General features: G+C 36.6%; 2 protein-coding genes across 5 annotated transcripts in view; one reads left to right on the forward strand and one right to left on the reverse strand.

Moving 5' to 3' along the window:
- Positions 1-17,424, reverse strand: part of LRRTM3 (leucine rich repeat transmembrane neuronal 3) — a 209,825-nt gene extending 192,401 nt beyond the window's left edge. The window contains exons 1-2 of the mRNA XM_005889586.3: positions 17,108-17,424; positions 15,234-16,765 (exon numbers count right to left, since the gene is read on the reverse strand). Of these exons, the coding sequence (XP_005889648.1) occupies positions 15,234-16,765; positions 17,108-17,111 (1,536 nt within the window). The 5' untranslated portion in view covers positions 17,112-17,424. The remainder of the gene's footprint in view (positions 1-15,233; positions 16,766-17,107) is intronic.
- The window catches only part of CTNNA3 (catenin alpha 3), a 1,958,943-nt gene that overhangs the window by 848,041 nt on the left and 1,087,040 nt on the right, over positions 1-23,862 (forward strand). The gene's annotated exons all lie outside the window — the stretch shown is intronic.

Below are 23,862 nucleotides of genomic sequence, written 5' to 3' on the forward strand. Positions count from 1 at the left end.
CACTAGCGGTTAACCTTTGGATATAGATCTAGTGATTGTAGGAAACAGAGAGGCTTTTTGGAGTTCTGGGAATCTTCTATTTCTTGATCTAGCTATAGAGAACACAAGAGCTCAGTATCCATTGAGCTATACATTGATAATATGTGCACTTTTCTCTGTAAATATTATATGTCAAGCACAAATTTTGTTTAAGCTATAGAAATGTCTCCCACATAGTAGAATATTGCTAAACTAATTACGCCTCTGACATCTTTTCTCATCTTCCCAGCATTCAGAAGAGAAATCAGTCACTACTTCCAAGGATCAAGGTAGTTAACATTGGGTTTCAATTCCTTCCCTTGTTCACTTTTTTTCAGTTTATCCAACAGTTTTTTCACTCCCCTGTTGCACAGATGTACAAAACCACATTTAAATAGCATGTTTAACATTTGATGCCATTATCATCAAATAATACTTTATATTATTACACAAAATATGTGATTTTTTTTTCTTCCAGTTCTGTGCTTACTGTTAACTGGAAGCCCATGCCAAAACTGAGCAATAAAATGGTAGAGAATCAGGGTCTAGATAGGCTTTTCAGGAGTTGTTTGGGGGGAAAAAAATCAGAGTAGGAAAGAACATCTTGAAAGTCTGTCATAGAAAGATACAATATATTAGAATGGTATAGTCACTTTTTAACTTCAGACAGTAATTTCTTTCTTATATGCATTAAAGTGTAAAAAAATGTCTAATAAGATTTTACACGTCAAAGTCATTAACTAACTGATTAACTAATGAATCTACATAACAGCTGTATGAGGTTTGTGTTAAATATCTACCACTTCACAGATCTTGTGTCATTTAGAAACTCTTACAGCTCTTTTCATCTCTGCTCTTTTCAAAGTCTTTGAATTATTATCAAAGTCTTCAAATTATTATCATGTCTCCAGTGAGGGGCATGTATCAAATTTCTCTCTTGAGAAGAGAAAACTCAATGCTTTATGAAGAAGTGACTTTCCAAAACCGGTCAAATAATTCAATGGCTTTCCTCGTGATATGACTCCAAATTTCGAATATCCTTTGCCACTTGTTACGTTTTGTTTGCTTTGAGGAAAAACAAAAATTCACTTGTTTGTCTGCATGTAGTAGGTGCTCAGTAAATATCCATTGAAATTATTTTATTGTGACTTTTTGATAAGTTGCTTTGAATAATTCAGTCATTATATCATAGACTCAGAGTTTTTGAAAACACAAATATTAATATTGTGTCCCTTTCTTCCAAACACCTAAATTATTTCCCACTAGAAATGAATTAGGTATTAAGTTATATAGACCATTAAATTGCTACAACAGCATGTTTTCTTCAGTACTGAGTGTGGGGGGATGTGATATGTCCATGTTTGGGAGACAAAAATGAAAAGAAAGACACACAGACAGATGTTAGAGATGTTTAAAGAGATATTTTGAAAAGCAATGGTCAGTTCTTCAAGTAACATTTATGAAAAGGAAATGATGCTGAATTATTAGAAAAAGACAATACTAAGATCAAAAAATTTTATTCTGATGCTAAGCAAAATTGTTATAGAACAAAGCTTAATATGGAAATTTCATTAGAGGATTTTTGAATTTCTGGGGAACACTATTTGGGTTTGATTTCATTTGTTAATTAGGCTCCAGAAATATTTAATCATTTTCTATAGATTGTGAACTTCTTAATTTAAATGGTTAATATGGGAACTTTGACTTTGCCATTCATATCAACTCACTGTGTTGCGAGAAGAACTAGTGAAAGAGAGGAGAATGACTTTTATTGAGCACTTGCTTGCCCACAAACATGTGATCTCAATTTATCCTCAGTTGTCCTGAGATGTGAAGCCCTGTTCCCAGTTTACAGATGAGAAAACTGATTGGATGCCATGCTACTAATCTAACTGATTCAAAGGCTGTAATATCTCTCCCATGCCAGGAAATAAACATAGTCTTCCATGAACTGATTTAATTTGAATACCTACAGGCCACATCTATTTTAACTGGTTCTGCAGGTATTCATCTGGGCACACTGATATACTGATTTAATAAAAACTTAGATATAAGAACCTTTTCTGTTTTGCGTTGTTGTTGTTGGCCCCCTCTTTCAGTCATACCCAGCTCACGCGGCTTGAATTCTGGCTGGCACAGGCAGTGCGGTCAAGGCTGCAGCTGTTCGCATCCCCTCCTCCCATGCTCATCATGAGTTCTGCAAATGAGCCCTGCAGACTGGTATTGCGTTCTGCAGTTTATTTGACAAATAGCTTTTGTGGCCTTTGATTTTTCACATCACTCATAAATTCTGGCAACAGACGGGCTGTTAGTCAGATTCAAATTCCATACATTTGAAAGGATAGAGCTGAAGATTTCTGCGTTGAAAGTAGACTCTACCCTAAAGATTTATTTGTAAATTTTACTGAAAACTGCTTTGAGAGGAACCTAGGATAGTCTCTTGGTGCTGCCTAACTGCAAATTCTTTCCATCCTTGCACCATAAATCTTGATAATATGTCTTTTAAAATGTGCCTGAGAAATGTATTTCGTGTTTATAGTGCTGGATTTTTAGTGAGTCAAATTGTGCTCCGGCAGTATGTTTGCCTCTTCACGTTCTGTGTGACACTGGAGGAAAATGGAGACTTCGGTCATTCAGCTGCAGGCTCTAAGAAAGCCTGTTGTAACTGTGCATTTTAATTAACCAAATCAGCTGAGGAAATGTTGTCTCTCAACTGTGGTGTAGCTGTCTGCCTTGTAAAGTACCTCCCTGGATAAACAGAGGACTTCTATTTCTTAAACTGCCTTTCCCCCATGGTCTTTAGGAGTGTTGGTTTTTTTCTTTTTTCTTAAATTACAGGTGGAGGAGGTTTAATTAACTCTAAAATGATTCTCCAGGAAACTCAGTTGCATTTTTTACAACACTTTGAGCTACAGTATAGTTACTGCAGGATGCGTGCTGTGATTGGAGCACAGAGAAACATTTATTAACCTAAATTTTGTTTTGTCATGTTACCAGAGATGGCATCTGCACTTGGGTACAGTTGAAATACAAATTGAAGATCAGATACTTAGGAAAAAAAAACCAAAAACTAATCAGTGGGCTACTGTGAGCTGAGCGAACAAAATGCGACTAATTTAACCACTGATTATTTCTGCACAACACACTGCTGGATGTTAAACTGAGTTAAGTATGAGGAGACAGTTGTGGTTGAAAGAGTTATGTGCAAATTTGACCTCTGGAAATATAATTTGTGAGCCTGGTATTGAAAACTGCTGAATACATCCTGCTGCAAAACTTCTTACCTATATGTTTGATTATGGGTTAATTAAGCACTGAGTTCCTTCATTCAGCTATTAACCATGCAGAATATTATGAACCTATAGTTGATTAGTGATTTCAGAATAGTGGTTTTTCATGTCTTCAAACTATGTGCCATGGAGTCCAGGGCCCTCTACCTGCTCTACACAAAGCAGATTCCAATACTGAAGATTAAAAGTAGAACAAGAACTCAACCACTTCTTATATTTCTTTCTTTTAAACAATATTAGAAACAAAATTTTTTCTTTTTAAAATTAAAGTAACCACACAGTATCTCTCAAGCAAGAGAGATAAAGGTTAGAGGTAAAAACCATGCAAATGTTTGCAGTAAAAACTTGGAATTGATAACTAAGAGAGAGACTAAGGAATGTAGTCTTTGGGACTGACAAATATACACCGTCGATACTATGTATAAAATACACAACTAATGAGAACTCACTATATAGTTCCAAGAACCTACTCAGTGCTCTGTGGTGACCTAAATGGGAAGAAAATAAAAAAAGTGGGGGGATATGTTTGTGCATGTAGCTGATTCACTTTGCTGTATGGTAGAAACTAATACATCATTGTAAAGCAACTATACCCCAATAAAAATTAATTTTAAAAAAATCACTGAAAATACAATTAAATTAGCTTAGGGTTTCAAATAGAAGGTAAGAAAATGCACTGTGAAGTTCTCAAAAACCCTCATAGTTATAAGTTTTATGACTAAATAAAGGTTTCATTTCAATTCTCTTAGTACATATGTTCCAAAAATGAATCTGTTTCATTGATGGCAAAGATTACCATGGTCCAGAGACTGAGTGATACCTTACATGAAAAGAAATATCTGGATGTTCTGTTATAATAAATCTTCCCTGCCTTTACAAATCACAATTAAAATGTGCCTTAAAAGTATATTAGAGAGGGATATAATTTCTATTTCTGAAATTAAACTACAATTTACAAAATCACAGTTTTTCATTTATAGAACTAAACAAAACTGTTGAATACAAATAGATTTTTGACTGCCTTTTGAATTAAATTATTAGACTATGTTATCTTAATTATTGTTTTCTAAAAGAAAACAAAATGTCATTAGCATTAGCATTAGTTAATTTTCCTATTAACCCAGTCAGAAGGTACATAATCAAATGGTATGAATTGACTTATTGATAAAAGTTGGATAGAGGGGAAAATTGAAAGATATTTTAACTGGTGATGAGAGAGAGAAAAGAAATTCAGTGGAAAGTTGTAAGATGATGAACAGAAAGGAAACACCCATCAACTGGCAGATGCTTCAGGCCTCTATAATCAGTTATGCCTTCTGCATAATCAATGTTCAGGAGGTTAAAAACAAAAAGTGAGCATTTCTAATTGTCAACTTCTAAGTATTTGATGTTCAGTGTTCAGGAGAATAGTTACTTTGAAAATGTGTATAATCAGTAAGCCAAAGACATCTGACTTGGTTTCAGTGATAGTGTGGGGTAGTCACTTTATTTGGGAAGAGGACAGACTTGGGACATGTCTAAAGTAGAAGCCCTGTGGCACTAGGCATGGGATCAGGAGACATCCACGCTAAAGAGAAAAGGACCTTTCCCAAGAAGCAGTGGATGTGGGCAGTCACAAGTATATGGCTTTTACAATAAAAGTTGACTATCCAACCTTCACTAAAATCAAGATATATTCATTCTTTGAATTAAATATTCTTTATTTGTCTCACAATACTTTTTTTTAACTCTTAGTCACTTTAACATACCAGCCAAAATGGTCATACTGTTGGCAACTATCAAAGAAAAATTGTTGTCAGATTATTTACAACAGAGAAGCAATTTAAATCTAAATATGAATCTTGAAAACCATATTTTTATAAGAATAATTTTTGAAATCAACTGATAAATGAGAAGAGGTTAACAGGAGGACCTGAAAGGGAGAGGAAAGTAATTTCTCATAAAAGAAATAGCTTGAGTAAAGGCATAAGAAGGGAAAGCACAAAGGTCCATATAGTCAAAGCTATGGTTTTTCCAGTAGTTATGTATGGATGTGAGAGCTGGACCATACAGATGGCTGAGCACTGAGGAATTGATGCTTTTGAACTGTGGTGCTGGATAAGACTCTTGAGAGTCCCTTGGATTTGCCAGGAGATTAAACCAGTCGATTCTAAAGGAAATCAACCCTGAATATTCACTGGAAGGACTGACGCTGAAGCTCCAATACTTTAGCCACCTGATATGAAGAACTGACTCATTGGAAAAGACCCTGATGCTGGAAAAGGTTGAAGGCAAAAGGAGAAGAGGGAAGCAGAAGACAAGATGGCTAGATAGTATCATTGACTCAATGGACATGAATTTGAGCAAACTGGAAGATAGTGGAGGACAGGGGAGCCTGGTGTGCTGCAGTCCATGGGATTGCAGATTCGCACACAACTTAGCAAGTGAACAGCAACAAGGAAAGCACATGCTACTTCAAGAACTGGCCAGTATTAGAGCAAGGAGAATGGTGTGGGAATAAAGGTAAAGATGTCATTGGACTTTGATGGGAGATTAGGACTTAGGTTTTATATACCATGTTACTCTTCAGTATTAACTATGTGCCCCTGAGGTTTTGGCAGTTAAGATTCTATTTCTTGAAAGTCGGCCAGATATGTTTTTTATCCCATACAAAAATAGATAGGGCTTCCATTGTGGCTCAGCTGGTAAAGAATCTGCCTGCAGTGCGGGATACCTGGGTTTGATCCCTGGGTTAGGGAGATCCCCTGGAGAAGGGAAAGCCTACTCTGGCCTGGAGAATTCCATGGACTGTATAGTCCATGGGGTCGCAAAGAGTTGGACATGACATAATGAAATACAGCTATTAAAGCATACTGTTGTACAGAAACTTTAAGCAATTTGAGCTAATGAAGTGAAGGAGTAGGTTACAGTTATGTGCCAAGCTTTATACTAAGTGATTTTTATCTAAGTCATCTGATTTAATCATCGTAGGATCTTTGTGAGTATTAAATTAAGTAATATATGCAGTGTGCCAAAACAAAGTACATAAAAATGTTCAAGAAATGCTGATTCTTTGCCTTATTGTGACAACCCTGTTATTATTATATTATTTTATACATTTTCATTTTTGAGATGAAGAAGCTAATAGTCAATATTTTGCAGTTATTAAGTCCCAGAACCAGTCAAACTGGTTCATCCTGGATCCATAGCCCAAGTTCTGTCTTGTATGTAGTATTGTCTCTCTGTGGAGAAAACTAAGGAGAAATCCTGTGTATAATGGTAATTCACTGAGAAGATTTCTCAGACTATAGTTTACTGAATGGAACACGGATTATTTGCCCTGCCTTGGTTCTTGTGGGAAGGCCCCACTTCATGTTTGAGAAAAATATAGCAGTATCTACAAAGAATGATTTTGGAGGGCAAAGCACCTTTGCCCTCAGAAGCATAACCCCAGCTCTTAGTATATGACTTTGTTACCTTTAGCAAAAGGTTTTTTTTTTTTTCTTTTAATCTCAATTAAAGTGTGAGTGACCTTAGAAGGGATAATGATACTAGTCAAGATCTGGGGATATATTTCGAGTAAGGAGCACAAAACCAAGAGAGCCCTAGGTAGTACTGGATGGAGGAATTTCAGTGTGCAAAATCCTAAGTGGAGGGAAGGTCTGGGAATGGGAGACAGGGAAGATGGAAGGCAGATACCTCAGACTTGACTAGACTGCACTCTAGAGACAAAGCCAGTCAGTTTTTCTGATCACTCCAATCACAAAATTGATGAATTGCCCTGTGATTTTCTGACAGGTTCAAAATATGAGCGGGGTTTCTAGCAAAGCCAGCAGTATTATACAGCAAGAGAACTGGGAAAAGATCTTCAGGCATGGAATAAAACAACCAAAAAACAAACAAAAGAAACCTTTGTGTTAGAAGTCAAAACGTTTAAGAATTGTGAAGCTTAAATTTAAGAATACAGTGGTAAATGTGGAGAGTAAAACAGATGTCAGGAAAGTGAAATAAAGAATGTCCACTATTTACTATCACTGTTAAGATTAAGAAATACAGAACGTGAGCCTTGGAATCTATGTTTTGTCTGTCTTGGCCTTTCTTTTTAATTTATAACTAGCGTAATGCTTTTGCATTTCAGTGTAAGCTAATAGAGACCCCACACATCTCTGTGCGTTAGACCATAAAAACAAGCAAGGTGGAGCCCATAGAAACATACATAGATTTTTACATTTTACTACTCAGTTCTCCCCCATGAAAGTCCATAGGACTAAGTGCATGCTGCCTTTTAATGACATAAAATAGGCCAGAGTGGGTGCCACAGACTGGGAAGATGACTGTACTGGCAGATTAGAATATAACTAGCAAAGGGATATCCTAATGGTAACTTACTGGAATTCATTTCCTAATACGGGCTGGAGAAGTATATTTGGTTTGAGAAGCCTTGTATGGGTAGGGTATGAATGATTTTAGGGCAGTCCTATAAAAAAGGGACAAGATTTAGGATTAATGGATGAAACCTGTCAAATAAAAAGAGTCAATATAAAGCCTCTGTTCTTATATTAAAAGACATATATATAAACATTCCTGGCACATAATAAGTCAAGTATGTAAAAATATACATACACATAAACAAATATATGGTAAAATGTTAATACTCATAGGAAGGATAGAGGTTTTTTTTTTTTTTCCCTCCTAAGCATCTAAGAGAGTCTTAGCTTGGTGGAAAACACAAAATATATATGTAATAGGGCCTCTACCATATTAAATAGATCTTTTATTATTCCATTGAATTTAGTTCAATTATGTTACCTAAACTTTCTTAGGATAAATGACAATACTGCAACCAAATATTTATAGCCTTTAACTTTGAAATTTCATATAAATTGTGCAGAATCCCTTTCATAAACCGATGAAAGGCAAGCCAACATTGATCCTTAAGTGCCTAGTTAGCTTTCAGATTTCTTAGAGAGTTTATAGGAGCTTCCCTAATGGCTCAGGTAGAGTCTGCCTGCAATGCAGGAGAACGGGCTTACTGTTATAAGTTATCCCAGGTTTATTAGAGACTTTAAAGTCACTCTACTACTTCAAGATCAACGTGGTACATTCTATAAGTCTCCTTGAAACATTTTTGTGAGATGCTGGTTGATGGCATCAAAAAGGGGGTACGCATGTTTGTTCTTGCAGAGAGTAAAACGGATCAATATTAATGATAAGAAGCACTTTTTAACGACACATATGGACCACCAAGTTGAAGCCATGATCACCACTCACTATGCTATATAGCCTCACTATCTGGAGACATTATCTTTTTACCCCTACTTCATCAATAAATTTGAACCCCAAGAATGATTAATAATGATTTATACTTAATTGAAAATCCTTTTTTGCTCTTTACTGGCAAAATGTATTTTATACCCTGAATAGATGTAATCAGTGCAATGAAGCTTTAACAGAAATTGCCTTTGTTAACTGCAGTCTTTGCCTTGTCATTGTATTTGTGAGGTGCCCCAAACTTGCATTTCATCCCTGCAAAAGACAAAACTCTGATTGTTGGTAGGTGGTTTTGACTGATGACATGCATTTGAGTATTCCCATTGATAAAGTCCTATATTTTGTTTCTAGGAGTTAGTCAATTAAAAAGGAAAACAACATAGCTCAGCTGGTGAAGAATCCGCCTGCAATGCAGGAGCCCCTGGTTTGATTCCTGGGTCAGGAAGATCCGCTGGAGAAGGGATAGGCTACTCGAGTACTCCAGTGTTCTGGCCTAGAGAATTCCATGGACTGTATAGTCCATGGGGTCCCAAAGAGTTGGACATGACTGAGCGACCTTGACTTTCACTTTCAAGCTGTAATACTTTGCCAGATTGGTAATTAAACTATATTTCTTCTACTGAAAATCAGAAGATACTGTAGAGGTGGTTTGTAAGCTGTAGAGGAAAGGGAAAAGGGTCAGCCAGACTTACATTTTGCTTGATGGTCTAATTTTTAAATTGAAGATATGATGCTCCTTTTTAGTAAGTTGACTAATTGTGTTGATTTATATGAGCGAAGACTTTTTTGTGTTACATAGGAAGTAGGGAATAAGAGTGGGAGAAAGGAATAGATGATTATTTTTTTCCTGGAGCAGGGGGAATGAGATTTACTGAAAGTAAAGTAAAAAGAATTGTCAAGAAATTTATCAATTTTCATTACAACATTTTCTGGATAGGTTAAGCCAGAAGCTCCTTTTTCTTTTTTTTCAATAAAATGGATTGTTTCTGCTTGGTCTTAGCTCTTGTTTTCTCTGTGTTCCTTAAATTCCCCTTACATGTTCAAGATACCCAACTCAAGCACATATACCAATAATCCTATGAAGGTAGAGTTGCATAAAATTAAAAAAATTTTTTTTTCCATTGAAAAACCACCATCATCTCTCTGTTCTCGAAAGATTTCACAGAAAAAGATTTCATAGACACTCAGCTCTCAGGGAGGAGGAACAGTTTTCTACTTAAATTATAAGAATTTTGGGAATATATCTGCTGCATCATACTTGGTAGGAAATGCTACACTCAGTAGAGAAAGATTTTTGATTACATTGGTCATTTTTTTTTTTTGATGAAAAGCCCACAAAGAGTACTCTTAAGTTTTTAATTTTTCATAAATGAATAAGTTATTATTCATAAAAATTATTTGTATTTTTATGCTACTTTTTTTAATTCAGTGATTTTCAATAGCAATAACTGATAGATTAAACCCAATAGTAATTTCTATACTTGAAGGAAATTTTGGATACTCTCTCATTGGGGGAAAAATAAAACAGAGTATATGTCATGTAATCAATACCTGGAATATGTGCTAACCCCATGTAACATGTTAGAAGCAATTACTTTTTGCTCAATAATGGTGTCATCTTGCCACTTTACAAGATATATTTGTAAAGTGTAAAGTCATTAAGGGCTCAAAATAGTGCTACTGAAGAGGGGAACAGGGCAAATAACATAAGTTAATTGAAAGCTTTTGTTGTCATGACATTTTGGGGGACAAATTAGAATTTTGATTTAGTTGGATAACCTTTTGATTCACTGTTCTCTGGTTGGTATCTGTTTATGTTTATTGTATATTATGGTCATTATTAATAACTCATAGACTTAGATAACATTGGGTGAAAGAAACTTCTTTATAGAAAATAAAGATCAAAGACAAATTTAGTTCTAGACACATGGCCAAGTCTCAGAATTCATATTAATGTAAATGGACTTAAGTTTCTGTTACATAGAGGTTAGTAATGTCTTTCTAGCCCAGGCCAAACACAGAACACCTGCAAACATAGCTGATCATCTTAATAAATGCTCTTTGAAAATAGTAAGTAGATGACATTTTAGAGTTTACAAAGTATTGCTCACATTGTGTCCTCCCAATAACCATATGAAGTCAATAATATTTGCCCATTTTACAGATGGGAAATGTCAAGTTCAGAAAAGTGAAGGGATTTCCCCAGGATTACCTGACTTGAAGATATCAGAGAAATTTGAATTTAAGGCCCATACAGTGCTCTGTTATATATGGCCTTGATATTTTCCTTAAATCAAAATAATCATAAACTCTTGTTATGCAGATTATTTACTGTATTCTACTGAGTATAAAATCACTGATGATGATAAGTAGGCGACAGTGGGTCTAATTCTATCTATAGGCAATTATGGCTGAACTCTGACTTTCACCATGTTATTTCATTAGTTCTCAAGAGTCATTTAATGCAACCTATTTAGCTTCCATTAGTTCTGTTTTCTGATGACATTTGTAATTAGAATTCACTGATACTATTTTTCATGTTAATAGTTTCTTCCAGCTGCCTCTAATTTTTAACATAGGTAGCTAACAGAATACAAGTATAGAAAAACTCTATGGGTTTGCTATAGATCCAGATTCTAATGAGAATCCAGGGGAAAGGGAATCAAAGAAGCAACGCTGTTTCTGAATTTTTCATTTCTCATGGCTCGGTTCTCATTTGTCATGGCTGGAACTCATTTTGTCTTAGTCTTCATAGCCTGATGCTTGTTTCTGATGCTGGTCTAATCCACACTTTAAATAAACTATGTAAGTTCTCTTTTTGGTAAATGTCAAGGGAAGAGAAGATATTTCATGCACCTTCAGCATCCTAAAATCCTTGCCAGTTCTACAAATCTGACTCTGCATTATCCTTCCCCAGAAGGAGAGCATAATTTCATTATCTATGAATCATCACCTCTTAGACTGTAACATCATTGTCAGAGAGCCTAATAGAACCAGTGTTCAGCTGACTGAAAAGGGAGAGGGAGGGAGAGAGCACTGGGGCAAAGAACAGGTCATTGCCATGATCAACAGACTGAAGCATTCTAGAGCCGGAAGGGGAGGCCTCCCTTATTCCACAGCTCAGACACTCCTGCCTGGTAAATAACTGATACTGGGTCTTTCAATATTAATATTGAAATTTGTTTTCCCCAACCTAAATTACATTATATTTTAGTATTCTGCCTATGTAAATACTCTCACCTAATGATATTCATCCAATGCCAATGATTTTAAATACTTTAAAGTATTTCTTATCTATTTTTTGTTATGCTATTACTTGTTCTTCATCTTAGGACACTTATTTCTAGCCCTCAGTTCCAGTTCTGTGGCCTCTGGCCATTACTAAGTAAGTCAATATACAAAATGTAACTTTAAAATGTTACACTATAACTATGTTTCCAAGGGGGGAGGATTAAATAAAAGTAAAATCTGATTCATGGATCAAAAACTATATGTTGAAAACCACACTTACATAGGAATTTAGGATGAAAACTAATTGAATGTTTGAGTAGCTGTGGTTAGTCTAACCAGCCACTGGAGGTCACTGCTGCTCCACAGAAATGCAGTTTATTGCCTCTCTGTCTGGTTAGGTAGTTGGTTCACCAAATTAAGTTTAAAAAAAAGGTTTAAATTATTTGAAAAGATGTAATGTCAACATCTTTAGAAAATATAAACTAATTTAAAAGGAATATATCTTGGATAAGTATTGCTTAGAAGACTGTGACACTCGGAATATATTAACTCCACGCTGCGGTAGCACTATGTGTACTGGGGCCCATAAAAATTAGAAAAAAAAAAACCCATACTTTTCAAAGACTAAACTGTATTTCCTCCCTCTCTGGTAAAGCATGCAAAGACTGAATCCATTCTGCGTTGACGTGTCTCTGTTGTGTAGTTCAACAGGTCAGGCTGTTTATTTAACTGTTGTCTAGTTGGACACAATATAAATTTGGGACAGAAAATGAAATATCAACTAATATGCACTGAGTTTAAAATACTTATGAAAATAGATTTATGGTTTGCAGTCCAAAATTTGCCATGGGGTGGGTGTGAGGACAAAAACATTTGAGCAGAACATTTACAAGTCAGCTTTGTTATATTTTTTGTGGTGAACTAGTAATTGTCTAACCTACAAAAATTATATGCTGAGAACTAGAAATGCTTCATTCCCAAAGAGAGGGAAATTTTTTTTTTATAATTTCATGTCCTGAATCAAAATTACTTTTACAATCTAAGGAATTTTATTTTGGTTCTTATCTAGTGTTAAATTTATATATAGCTAAAGTTAGGCATTAAAAAATGACCAGCCTTCAAATTTTGGTTATTCATGTAACCTTAACACACCAGGTGGTTTTGAATTTTAGAAACACTTTTAAAACAACAAGCATATTTCATATATACTAGCAGTACCACAGCATTGAGAATTTTCAAAAATTTCAAAATATAAAAATATACCTTGCCTAAATTTATTTGGTACCCATGACAAACGAGGCAGAAGTTCAAGTCAAAGAATAGAAAGGGGCTTTTTCACTTTAACACTGCATTTAATTAATACAATCATCTTTAGTACAGGTAAAAATGAGGCTGACCAAAGAAAATTTCTTTTTTTAGATGAAATATGTATTTACTGACATTTTATGAAAAATGTAAAATTACAACTTCAGTGAAAAACATCACAGTAGGCTCAGTCATCCAGTTCATAGTACTTGGAGGAATTATCTGCATTATTAATCAATTGGGAATCTGGGACTATTTGCAATTAATAAATGTATATCCAATAGTTATCCATGGACAAATATATTATAGCTATGATGCTTCTCTGAACTGGTATCTATTTAAGATTTAATCAAAATCAAAGTACCTTGAAAAATCTACTTTAGATGTTCCTTTTTCTTTATTGCTTATAAAAGTATGATTTTTATAATCTGGCTTCTTTGCAATTATATCTCATGGTGACTTGCCTAGATTTTTCCTCTCAGCATATGAAAAGCCTCCAAACTATATAAAAATGCTGGTAAAAATAGCCATTTAGTTTTTCTTTTTTTTCGCTGCAGCGATTCTGTTTTGAAAGAACAGGGGCATGGTTAAAGATATAAGGCTTGACAAGTCAAATTAAATGAAACAGGCTCAGTGTTGCAATTTGAGATTTTTGCTCCTATAATGGAATTGTTCATTTTAGAGAATGAAAAGCAGACTGAAGACATTTTTCTAAAATCTAAATGAACTGTAGTCAAAGTTACTTAAATACAGAAGCTGTGATATTTGTGCTGCAGTCAATAAACTTTCACCATCGACATAAAAACATGCATGCAGCTTGCATATGGCCAGCAGGGTCTGTACAGATTCATACTGATGAATGGAGTTCACAATACAGATGAACATGGGGAGACTGTAACATCAGCACTGTACCATCAACAACAGAGAAGCAAAGGACAACTGCCATGGGGTTGGTCTTTTTCCTTGTAAGATTTATTTTATCTTATTAAGGTGTTGTCAAAACTATCCTTTTCAATGGGTGGTGGAAATCGAGTCTTAAAATGTGTTCTCTATGCCTCTGAATGAAATGTCAGTCATCAGGGGACTGGCATGTGTGCAGGGCATATAGTGAAACACAGCAGGACAGCCTGACAAATCCCAAACAGAAGAACAGACAGAGCTCATGATTCTACTGCCCACATTAGGGTCCTAAAAGAGCTAGATAGAGAAATTCTGGTAAGCTTCTAATCACATGCGTTTAGCAAGCTGCATTCCGGTTTGCAAGCCTCATCTCTGAAAACTTAAGGTGAGGATGTGTGGAAAAAATTGCCTCCTCAAATTTGCCTCTTGCCTATTTTATTTATTTATTTATTTATTCATTCATTTTGGATATGTGGAGGCTAAAAGAAACTGACAGTGAAACCTCTACTGTGATTTTTACAGAGATGGATTTCAGAGACAAGGCTTCAAGTCTAAACTTTTGTGTTTTTACTGTCTCCTCACATTTTGCAGTCATCTACTTGCAACAATTTAACCCTTCCACAGTTTTCTTTAGGCTTGCTTTATTGTAATTCAAACACCTCTGAAAACTGCTTCTGGTGCTTCTTTAACAGAGCACCGTCTTTCAATAGTTTCCTGCAATTTTCTTTTTAAGCTAGGTGTTGTTTTAAGACTGCCCCTAAATGTTCCTATAATCAAGTCATCTCCTAGAATCAGTTTCAGCTCCAAGTACCTGGGATCATTCAGGTTTTCCTTGATTTACCAATGAACTGCAAACCTTCTAAAACTGTAAATTTGGTCCTACTAGGAGAATAACAGCAGATGTGAGGGATCACTTATGAAAGAAGTTTTATCTTAAAACAAGTGTGACGTTAATGGAATCAATAAAAGGTTGTATACAATAGGCATTATATTAAACCAGAATTCAAGCTTCACATTGATTGTGGTATTTAAATTTCAATGGGTTAACTCTGTATGAAAGGAAAATGACCCGTATTATGAATGTACTAAAACAGACGGAGGAGGAAGGACTTTGCCAGCAGAGGGAGAGGGAGAGGGATGGGGAGAGGGGCACCACGTTCCCTTTATAGTCACCAGAGTTCAATAAAGCACCACTTATTTCCCAGCTTTTAAGAGCGCTTTTATCACAATGGTTCATACCTCACACTCCCTGGAGCCTGATTTGTTATAGGTGCAGGGTCCCGTCCCATTCAGCAGCATCTCGCTGGTCTCCGTGTTGGTGGGTTTATAATCTACGTAAAATTCCTGGGTGCTGGGAGTCATTTGCTTTAGGGACTGTCTTTTCTTTTTCCTGTGCCTTCTCATGAGGGAGCGCTGCTGCAGCTGCTTCATGCTGGCAGGATACCGCTTCCACGACACGTAGATAACAAGCAGGATGACAAGCACAGACAGGAAAAGGGCCACGCTCCCTGCGATGATTTTATGAAAAGAGATGTGCTCAGTGTCAGCATCAGTCTCTGGGCCAGGCTCCGTGGCTCCCACCGTGGCGGGCAGAGGGGGTTTGCTTTCATGCTTCGGCCTGGGGAGCTTGGGCTTAAACGTTGGCTTTGGGAGTGCCCTGGCCAGATCAAACCTCTCTGTGGTACTTTTGCCACAGATGCTGTAGTTCTTCACTGCATCAATCACATTTACTCCTTGCAGCTCTTTGGGACTGGCACAGATAATTGTATTCTCCCTCAGTCCTTTAAAACTTTTCAGCCAGTTTACCAGGGAACAAATATTTCTGCTGCATTCCCATATATTCCCGGCAAGACTGATGTCATTGAGGGATATCCAAGAATCCAAAATCTCTTGACCAATAAATGTGAGCTTGTTGGAATCCAGGTTGAGGCGCTGCAGATTTGGGACACACTGGAAAACGCTAGGTCCACTAAAAGCTTCGATCTCATTGCCTGATAAATCAAGCCTTTGTAATGAGCTCCAGGTCCAGGACATGGTCTGTCCTATGACACTGATTTTATTCCACTGCAAGTAAAGGTTCTGAAGGCTCACCAACCTTGGAAAAAGGGCCAGATTGAGCTTTGAAAATTGATTGTGCTCCAGGTGAAGTTCTTTGAGTCTGATCATACCAGCAAAGACATTCCTGGCTAAACTTCGGATTCGGTTGTACCCCAGGTCCAAAAGTTCCAGGTTGCGGCAGTCTTGGAATATTCGCACTGGGATGGTTCTCAGGGAGTTAGACCGTAAGTGTAAACTCAGCAGCTTTCGCAAACCCCGAAACTGTTCAGATCCCAGAGAATGCAGCTGATTGTAGGACAGATCCAAGTTCCGTAAATTTGTCACAGGTCTGAAGGTATTGTTGAGAAAATAGGAGATTCTGTTGGAACTCAGAATCAACTCTTTGAGTCTGCGTATTCCATTAAAAGCATTCTCATCAATATTGCTGATATGGTTATGGTCAAGGTATAGCCAGGTGAGCTGGTTGAGCCCTTTGAATTGATTATACTTAAGTTTTTGAAGGCTGTTATAGCGAAGGGACAAACCTAAGCAACCAGCAGATATACTTGAGGGTATCTCCTGTAATTTCTGAGATTCACAATATACCATTTTGCCTTCACACCTACAGCCCTTAGGGCATCCTCGTTCAGCAGAAGAAAGCATTGTCAGTAAGACAGTGGGGGCTATAACCAGTGCTACAGCTGATCCGCTCAGTAGCCTAATTACATTGAAACCTGGAAATAAAAACAACTTAGAAAAGTTATCCCCCCAAAAAAAGAATTAATTTATTTTTTAATCAAGCAAAAATAAGCATATATTTTCTTTTTTAGAAATTTAAATGTACAGAGCAATATTTAACAGCAAATATCATCTCCTTATAATTTAAAGAGAATTGTCTTTAGGCTTTTTTTTTTTAATAGTTAAGCAAGGAAACATGTTCACTAAGCAGTTGAATTTATAGTCTTAGAGCAGAGCAAGGTAATCTCTACAATAATTAAGGCAGAATTAATACACAGACTAGTGGATTTTTTTTTTTTTTTTTTTAAGAAGAAAAGAAGAAAAATGACAAAACATACCCATCCTTTGTATTGTTCAAAGGTCGTCCTTAGGTCTTTTGCTTTGGCTTAGGGGGCCACTTGCATGACAGCCCCTGTCAGCTGCACTGTAGTGAGTCAGGGCTCGCTGACACCCAGGAAGAAAAATTGGACCCCTTGGGAGATGGACCGATTTTGGAACATTATTCTTTGCCAGCCACGCAGAACACTCCAAGAACAAATAAATCCCAACACCGCATTCGCAGCAAAACATCAAAATCTTCCTAGGTAATAGGATCTTCATGGATATTACGTTTTTGCATCTTTACAGTTTTTTTTTTGGTGGGGGGAGGTGGTGTAAAAAAAAAAAAAAAAAAACTGGCTTCTACAATTTCTTCTTATCAGAAAGCAAGATGTATTCCTTCAGGCAACATGAGGCTACCTGAGCTGCCACATCTGTATTCCATAGCCCAGCATTTCTGGTGGCGAGCACCCAGTTCAGCCACAGAGCTGCGTTGGAGCCCAGAAGGCAGGACAGCCCCGTATCGCGCACACGCTCAGCTCACTTCTGCAGACTGTCATTCTGAAAGCTGCTCAGACTGTTGCTTTGGTTTCAGTGAATGCAGTCTTATGTAAAGCTGCCCCCAGTGGTGAAGAACATTATGGGCATGTGCAGAAATGTCTCTCTTTTATCTTGCAAATGAGCAGGCTCTCTGCTGGAAAATGAATGATTCTTTTGGGTGGCTCAATAGGAACTGAATGGTCACCGTAATCAATAACTAGCAACATTTTCTGTAATTTCCAAGTCTTGTTTTACAATTTGGCAACGTCTTTATTGTCTGCATCCACTTAATCGCTAAACATGTGCTGCCCAGAGTTTTTCTGGAGCTTGACATGAAGTTCACAGACCGAATGTCAATTTTTCTTAACCTCAACGTAGGCTTAGAACTGAAATTTATAAAATGAATTATTGAGCTTTTCACAGAGAAGCATTAACTGCCTGCCCATTTGACCTCTTGGAGTCACAATGATTATATTATACAAGATGTCTCAGGATGCTAGCTCACATACATTTTGAAACAGAGAGGATAACTAATGACATATAAAGTAATGTATCCAATAACCTTTCTGGTTTTCCCACAAAAGACATAATTGATTCAATTGTTTATGACTTGGTTTGTTGTTTTTGTTGCTGTCATTTTATCTTTTTTTTAGTTAGAAGAGAAATAAGCCATGTTTAGTGTGAGTACAAGAATCAAGAGAGCATTTGGTTCAGTTTGTTGATGCTGCTGGTATTTATTACACTAATATTTATTGAGCCATTTCTAAGATAGCGTTCCAATGGACTATCTTATTCTATCTGTAAACAATATCATGCTGTAGATTCCATTATACCCTTCATTTTAAAGATGAGGAGACTGAGTCTGGGAAAGGTACCTTGCTCAAGGTCATATGGTAAGTGGGAGGATTGAGATTCAGAGCCATATCTCTCTTATTCTTGAACCTCTAACCACTAGATGATCCTGTTTGAACAGCATTGTTATCTTCACTTTAAAATGGTCAAATGAAAATTAGCCTGATTAAGTCATTTTGGCAAAGAAGCTGTAATAAAATAAAATTCTTGATTTCTAGAACAGGTTTGCATAAACTTCTTTTATACGCATCTTCTAATAAGTATTCTAAAAACTAAAGAGGAAAGGCTTAGTTTAGTGATTAAGAGGATGAATTTTTGCACCTAGGTTCAAATCCTGACTATATTTTATCAGCTCTGTAACATTGACTATGTTTATCATCTTCTCTATGCATTAGTTTTATCTTCTACAAAATGGGTATCATAACAAAATTCCATTTAATAGAGAGTTTGAGAATTAAGTCATCTCCATATCTGTAGAGTATGAAGATGACATAATCTTAGACTAGTATGTGACACTTAATAAGCCTGTGTTAACTGTTATTTGAATAATATCAACTTTTCTATACTTGCTGATATTGCATGTTATTTAGTATTTAATAGTGACTGTGGTGACTGTCATTAACTCACAAAGAACTATTTCACTGAATATTTTTTATATTGTTTACAATTGGTTTCTGAGATGCTCTCAGTCTTACCTTCTTTGATGAGAAGTGTTCGTAAATCACCATCATCTCAACTTTATCTTTAAAATGAATATTTAAGGTAGACTGTAACTCATAATTAATGTTTGATTTTCTTCAACAGAGCAGAATATGGTAACATCTGCCCCACAGAGAAAACCATTTTGTTTAAAAAAAAATGGTAATTTAATTTTTCTTTTTAAGTTTTCCTTGCTAGTCTTTGTTAGGTGAATTGACTGGAAAATCATGGAAAGCTTTCATATTTTCAAAGGGAGAGGCTCGGTAACAGTTATGATAAATAAAAGGGGCCCCCTAGGTACAGTCAGATTTCTCATATAAGATGCCATTAATAGGACAGTACGTGCAGGCTGAGTCACTTCAGTGGTGTTTGACTCTTTGTGACTCTATGGCCTGTAGCCTGCCAGGATCCTCTGTCCACAGGATTCTCCAGGAGTGAGTTGCCATACCTTCCTCCAGGGCATCTTCCTGACCAAGAGATTGAATGTGTGTCTCTTACGTCTCCTGCATTGGCAAGCAGATTCTTTACCACTGGTGCCACTTGGGAAGTGTTTCCTCCCAAATTATTATGCTATGAATTTACATAAAGCCTCCAGAGAGCTTGTTAAAAAGGTAAATTTCCCAATCCCTCCCCCAAGATTTTGATTCAAGGAGACAGAAGAGGCTCCATTTATCAGCAGACTCTGATGGACAGCTAGGTTTAAGAAACACACTGTAAAGGGATAAATAAAAATAATAAATTTTCTCCTAGTAGGAAGAGAGGACATATAAAACTATGATATTGTGATATAAGTTCTGTGAGGACAGAAATAAAGTTTTATCTGCTTTGGTTTTCCTAAAAACTGCTGTAGCACTTGGCACATTTTAGATGCTCAATAAATATTTACTGAACAGACGCATTTTTATGAGGGTCAGAAGTACATTTGATGTAGGATAAACTGGTTATGTAATGCTAGTCTTGTATACATAGGATTGATCTCTGCAAAATTCCTCTGCCAGTGAGATTGGGTACAATTTTGGAGAAAGTGTTCTTTAAAAATGTGTGTGAAAAGGCAAGAAATTGGGAAGTGGAAATACTCAGATGGTCAGCATGTGATCTTCACTTTCTATGTAGACATCTCTTGTCTTTATAGTTAAACTGTACGGTTTTTGAGAATAGTAAATATAGGTTTGAATATTCCCTTTGGCATTTTACACCTTTTATCATCTAACATCCCAAATAGGGCGTGACAATTTGTATCTATTAAAAAAGACTAAAGAGAATACTATTTATAACTCCTTTATCATCCCTGTTGCTTGAAGGGCTCAGATTTTTCTCTTCACCATCCCTGCTTCTCTTTGGGAAGTAATCATTGCCATATCTGTTTTCCCAACAGCTGCAGAAGGCTGCTCTCGGGCGAATGGAGGCCCCAACAACTTTATGTTTTTATTCTTCTTTCATTCTATGACAGAAGCACAGTTGAGCCCACTGAGAATGTAGTTTGCTTACTTTGCTTTTCCTGGGATAAATCTTGGATCAATATGGTGAATAACATTTGCTGTGTGTTACACACCGTGCCATTAGCAGACATTTTTCTGGTATCTTGGTTTCTGATCTTGCTTTGCTCCATAGTTCTGACTTTACAGTCACCTTTTGGATCTCAAAGTTGATTTTTTCTCTTAATGCTGACTATTGATCTCTTCTTCAACAGCAATCAGTAGCCATTCTTGGACTGGGTCTAACCTCCAGGTTCTCTGGGTGCCTCCTACTTTCCCACTAATCCTTAAGCCAGTATTACCACCAGGTCTATCCTGGTTCATGGTAATGAAATGCTTGAAGAGGGAAGACCATCCATGAGGCTGGTAGAGAAATCCAAAAATGAAGTAGTGCAATGCTAACCCAGACTAAAAACTTGAGGCTACAGAAATCACTCCAAAGACATAGTCTCTCAAAAGAAAAATAAAACCTTATATTCAAAAAGATTTTAGTAATTTGCTGGTTATTTTTTAAAGTTTATTCTCCTTCTACTTGTTGACTACTGCAAGATGATCATTTCTTATTTGCCTTTCAAAATAAGCAAAATTATCCTACATTATGTATTTAGCAAATTCATTTGCATTTAAAACCATGTACAGAGCAAACTATAAACTACCTGACAAATTAAATTTCCCCAGTGAATCTAGGGCCTTAATGATTTATATACTTATGGAATATAGTGTCATGTATCTAAAGACTTTTTTATTGCACTTATAGTACTTCAAAAAGCTTAACATATTTTGTTTAAATTGGGCAAATAAATCCAATCTCAGTTATATAATGCCAGATTTCAGTCTAATATGAAACTGAATTGCCAAATATAAACTTAGAAAATCAATTTAAAGTGGATATTGTGCTTGTGCTGCTATGCTCAGTCATGTCTGACTCTTTGCAACCCCATGGACTGTAGCCCACCAGGCTCCTCTATCCATGAAATTTTCCCAGGCAAGAATACTGCAGTTGGTTGCTATTTTATCCCCCAGGAGATCTTTTCGACCCAGGGATCAGACCCATGTCTCTTGTGTCTTCTGCATTGGTAGGTTGGCATACCTGAGAAGCCCAAAGGGTATATACTGATGTCTTAACAATGGATTGGTCTCAGAGATTACATTTATTTAACAGTTTGGGTAACCACTATGTCCTAGACACTGTTCCAGACACTTAGAGTACATTAGTATACAAAGCAGATATCTAAGCTTACATTCTGAAGGAGTAAGATGAACAATAAAAATAAAATAAATAATAAAAGTAGTATATTACTGAGCTTCCCTGGTAGCTCAGTGGTAAAGAATCTACCTGCCAATGCAGGAGATACATGTTCAATCCCTGGGTTGGGAAGATCCCCTGGAGAAGGAAATGGCAATGCACTCCAGTATTCTTGCCTGGAAAATCCCAAGGACAGAGGAGGCTGGTGGGTTATAGTTCATGGGGTCTCAAAGAGTTGGACATGGTTTAGTGACTAAACAACAACAATTATAGAAAAAAGAAAAGTAAAAAAGACAGTGAAGATTAGAAGTGGAAGGGGTGAGGTGGATTTCAGGTAAAATAGGATGGTTAGGCCCACTAAGAAAGTGGCTTGAGCAAGCCTTGAAGAAGATGAGGTTTTTAACCTTATATATATATATGGGGAGTGGCCAGTGCAAAGGCACTCAGGTGGGAGCAGCTAGTGTGTTCAATGAATAGCAGAGGCTAATCAGTCTGGAGTGTAGAGAGCATGGGAGAAAGTAACTAGAGATGAAGTCAGAGAGGAAACAGACTGTAAGGGACGAGAGTAAGAGCAGGGAAGCCAGCAGGGAGGATATTATACCAATCAGGTGACAGACAATGGGGACTTGGACCAGGATGGTATTGTTACAGAGGGTGAGTGTGGTGTCTGGCTGCTTGCAGCCCAAAAGCCTATAAAGAGGCCAGATTGGTGGAAAGGAAATTTGCTTTATTTCAGATGCTGGCAACTGGATGGGAGAGTGGTGGACATCTGTCCAAAGGCCAACTCCCCCAACACATGCACAGTGACAAGCAAGGGGTGAGACCTTTTACAGGTGGATGAGGGGGAGCTACATGCAGAAACAGCACAGTTATCTCTAACAGTCGTCTTCAGATTGGTCATCACTGGTCTGACCAGCATCATTTTGGTTGTTTTTGGTTCAGTAATCTTCAGTTCCAGGGTCCATTTGTTCCCATTTCTTTGCGGCCAGTTCTTGGAATTGTGACAGCTCATGTCCTGGGTACAGTCTGGTCATCTTGTAGTTAACTTCTCTCCCTGGTGTTCTAGTATCTATCTATAAGATAGCTCACAGGATATGGCTTAGAATATTATCTATAGCCTTCGAGAAAGAACTGAAGTCCTCGACCATGCTTAATGACTACATTATTATTATTTAGTCTCCTTTGACTGTTTTTCTTTGTATTTGCATTTCTCACTTCTCTGATTAATTCTTTGACTAAAGTTTTCCACAGATAAAAGGCAGGCAGAGGGCATAGTAGCGGGGCAGGGACAATAGGATCCTGCTCTGATTCAGTATCAATGAAAGTGGTGAGGATTGGTTAGATTCTAGACTTGTGTTTAGGTAAAACCAATGGAGATTTCTAATGGATTAGAAATTGAGGTATGGAATAAATACAGAAATTAAAGATGCCTTTAGTTTTATGGGCTGAGCAATTGGAGGGATGGTAAAGCCGTCAACTGCTTCTATAGGTCAAGTTTGGGGAATAACATCAAGAGTTCAGCTCATTTGAATTATGTTCGAATTTGGCCCTCATTTTTTGTCAGACTTTAATTTTTGCAGCATGTTCTTGATATTAGGCCTCAAAACACCATGGTGTATTTTGCAATATTTTATAAAATGATTAGCAAAATTAGGCACTAAACAATAGCAACATGGATTTCTATTTAGATGTTCTAGACAGTGGCAACATCTTTGCAAATGGTCTTGGAGGGCATGGAACCAAAAGCTTTGATGAAAATTAAAAATTATATAAAGACCAGATATGATAACATTTGGACTTTAAGTTTTAGAAAATAAATTTGGTGAATCTGAAAGGTTTTTCTAAAATAATTTAGAGAATGACATATGCTTTTTATTGCATATGCCAGTTGACATTTGGAATTTGAAATTGATTCTGGCCAGTCTTCTTAGGGTCTCAGTTTGCTTGTCTACAAAATAGTACT

This window comes from Bos mutus, chromosome 28 (genome assembly GCF_027580195.1).
Source record: "Bos mutus isolate GX-2022 chromosome 28, NWIPB_WYAK_1.1, whole genome shotgun sequence".
Lineage (NCBI taxonomy): Eukaryota > Metazoa > Chordata > Mammalia > Artiodactyla > Bovidae > Bos > Bos mutus.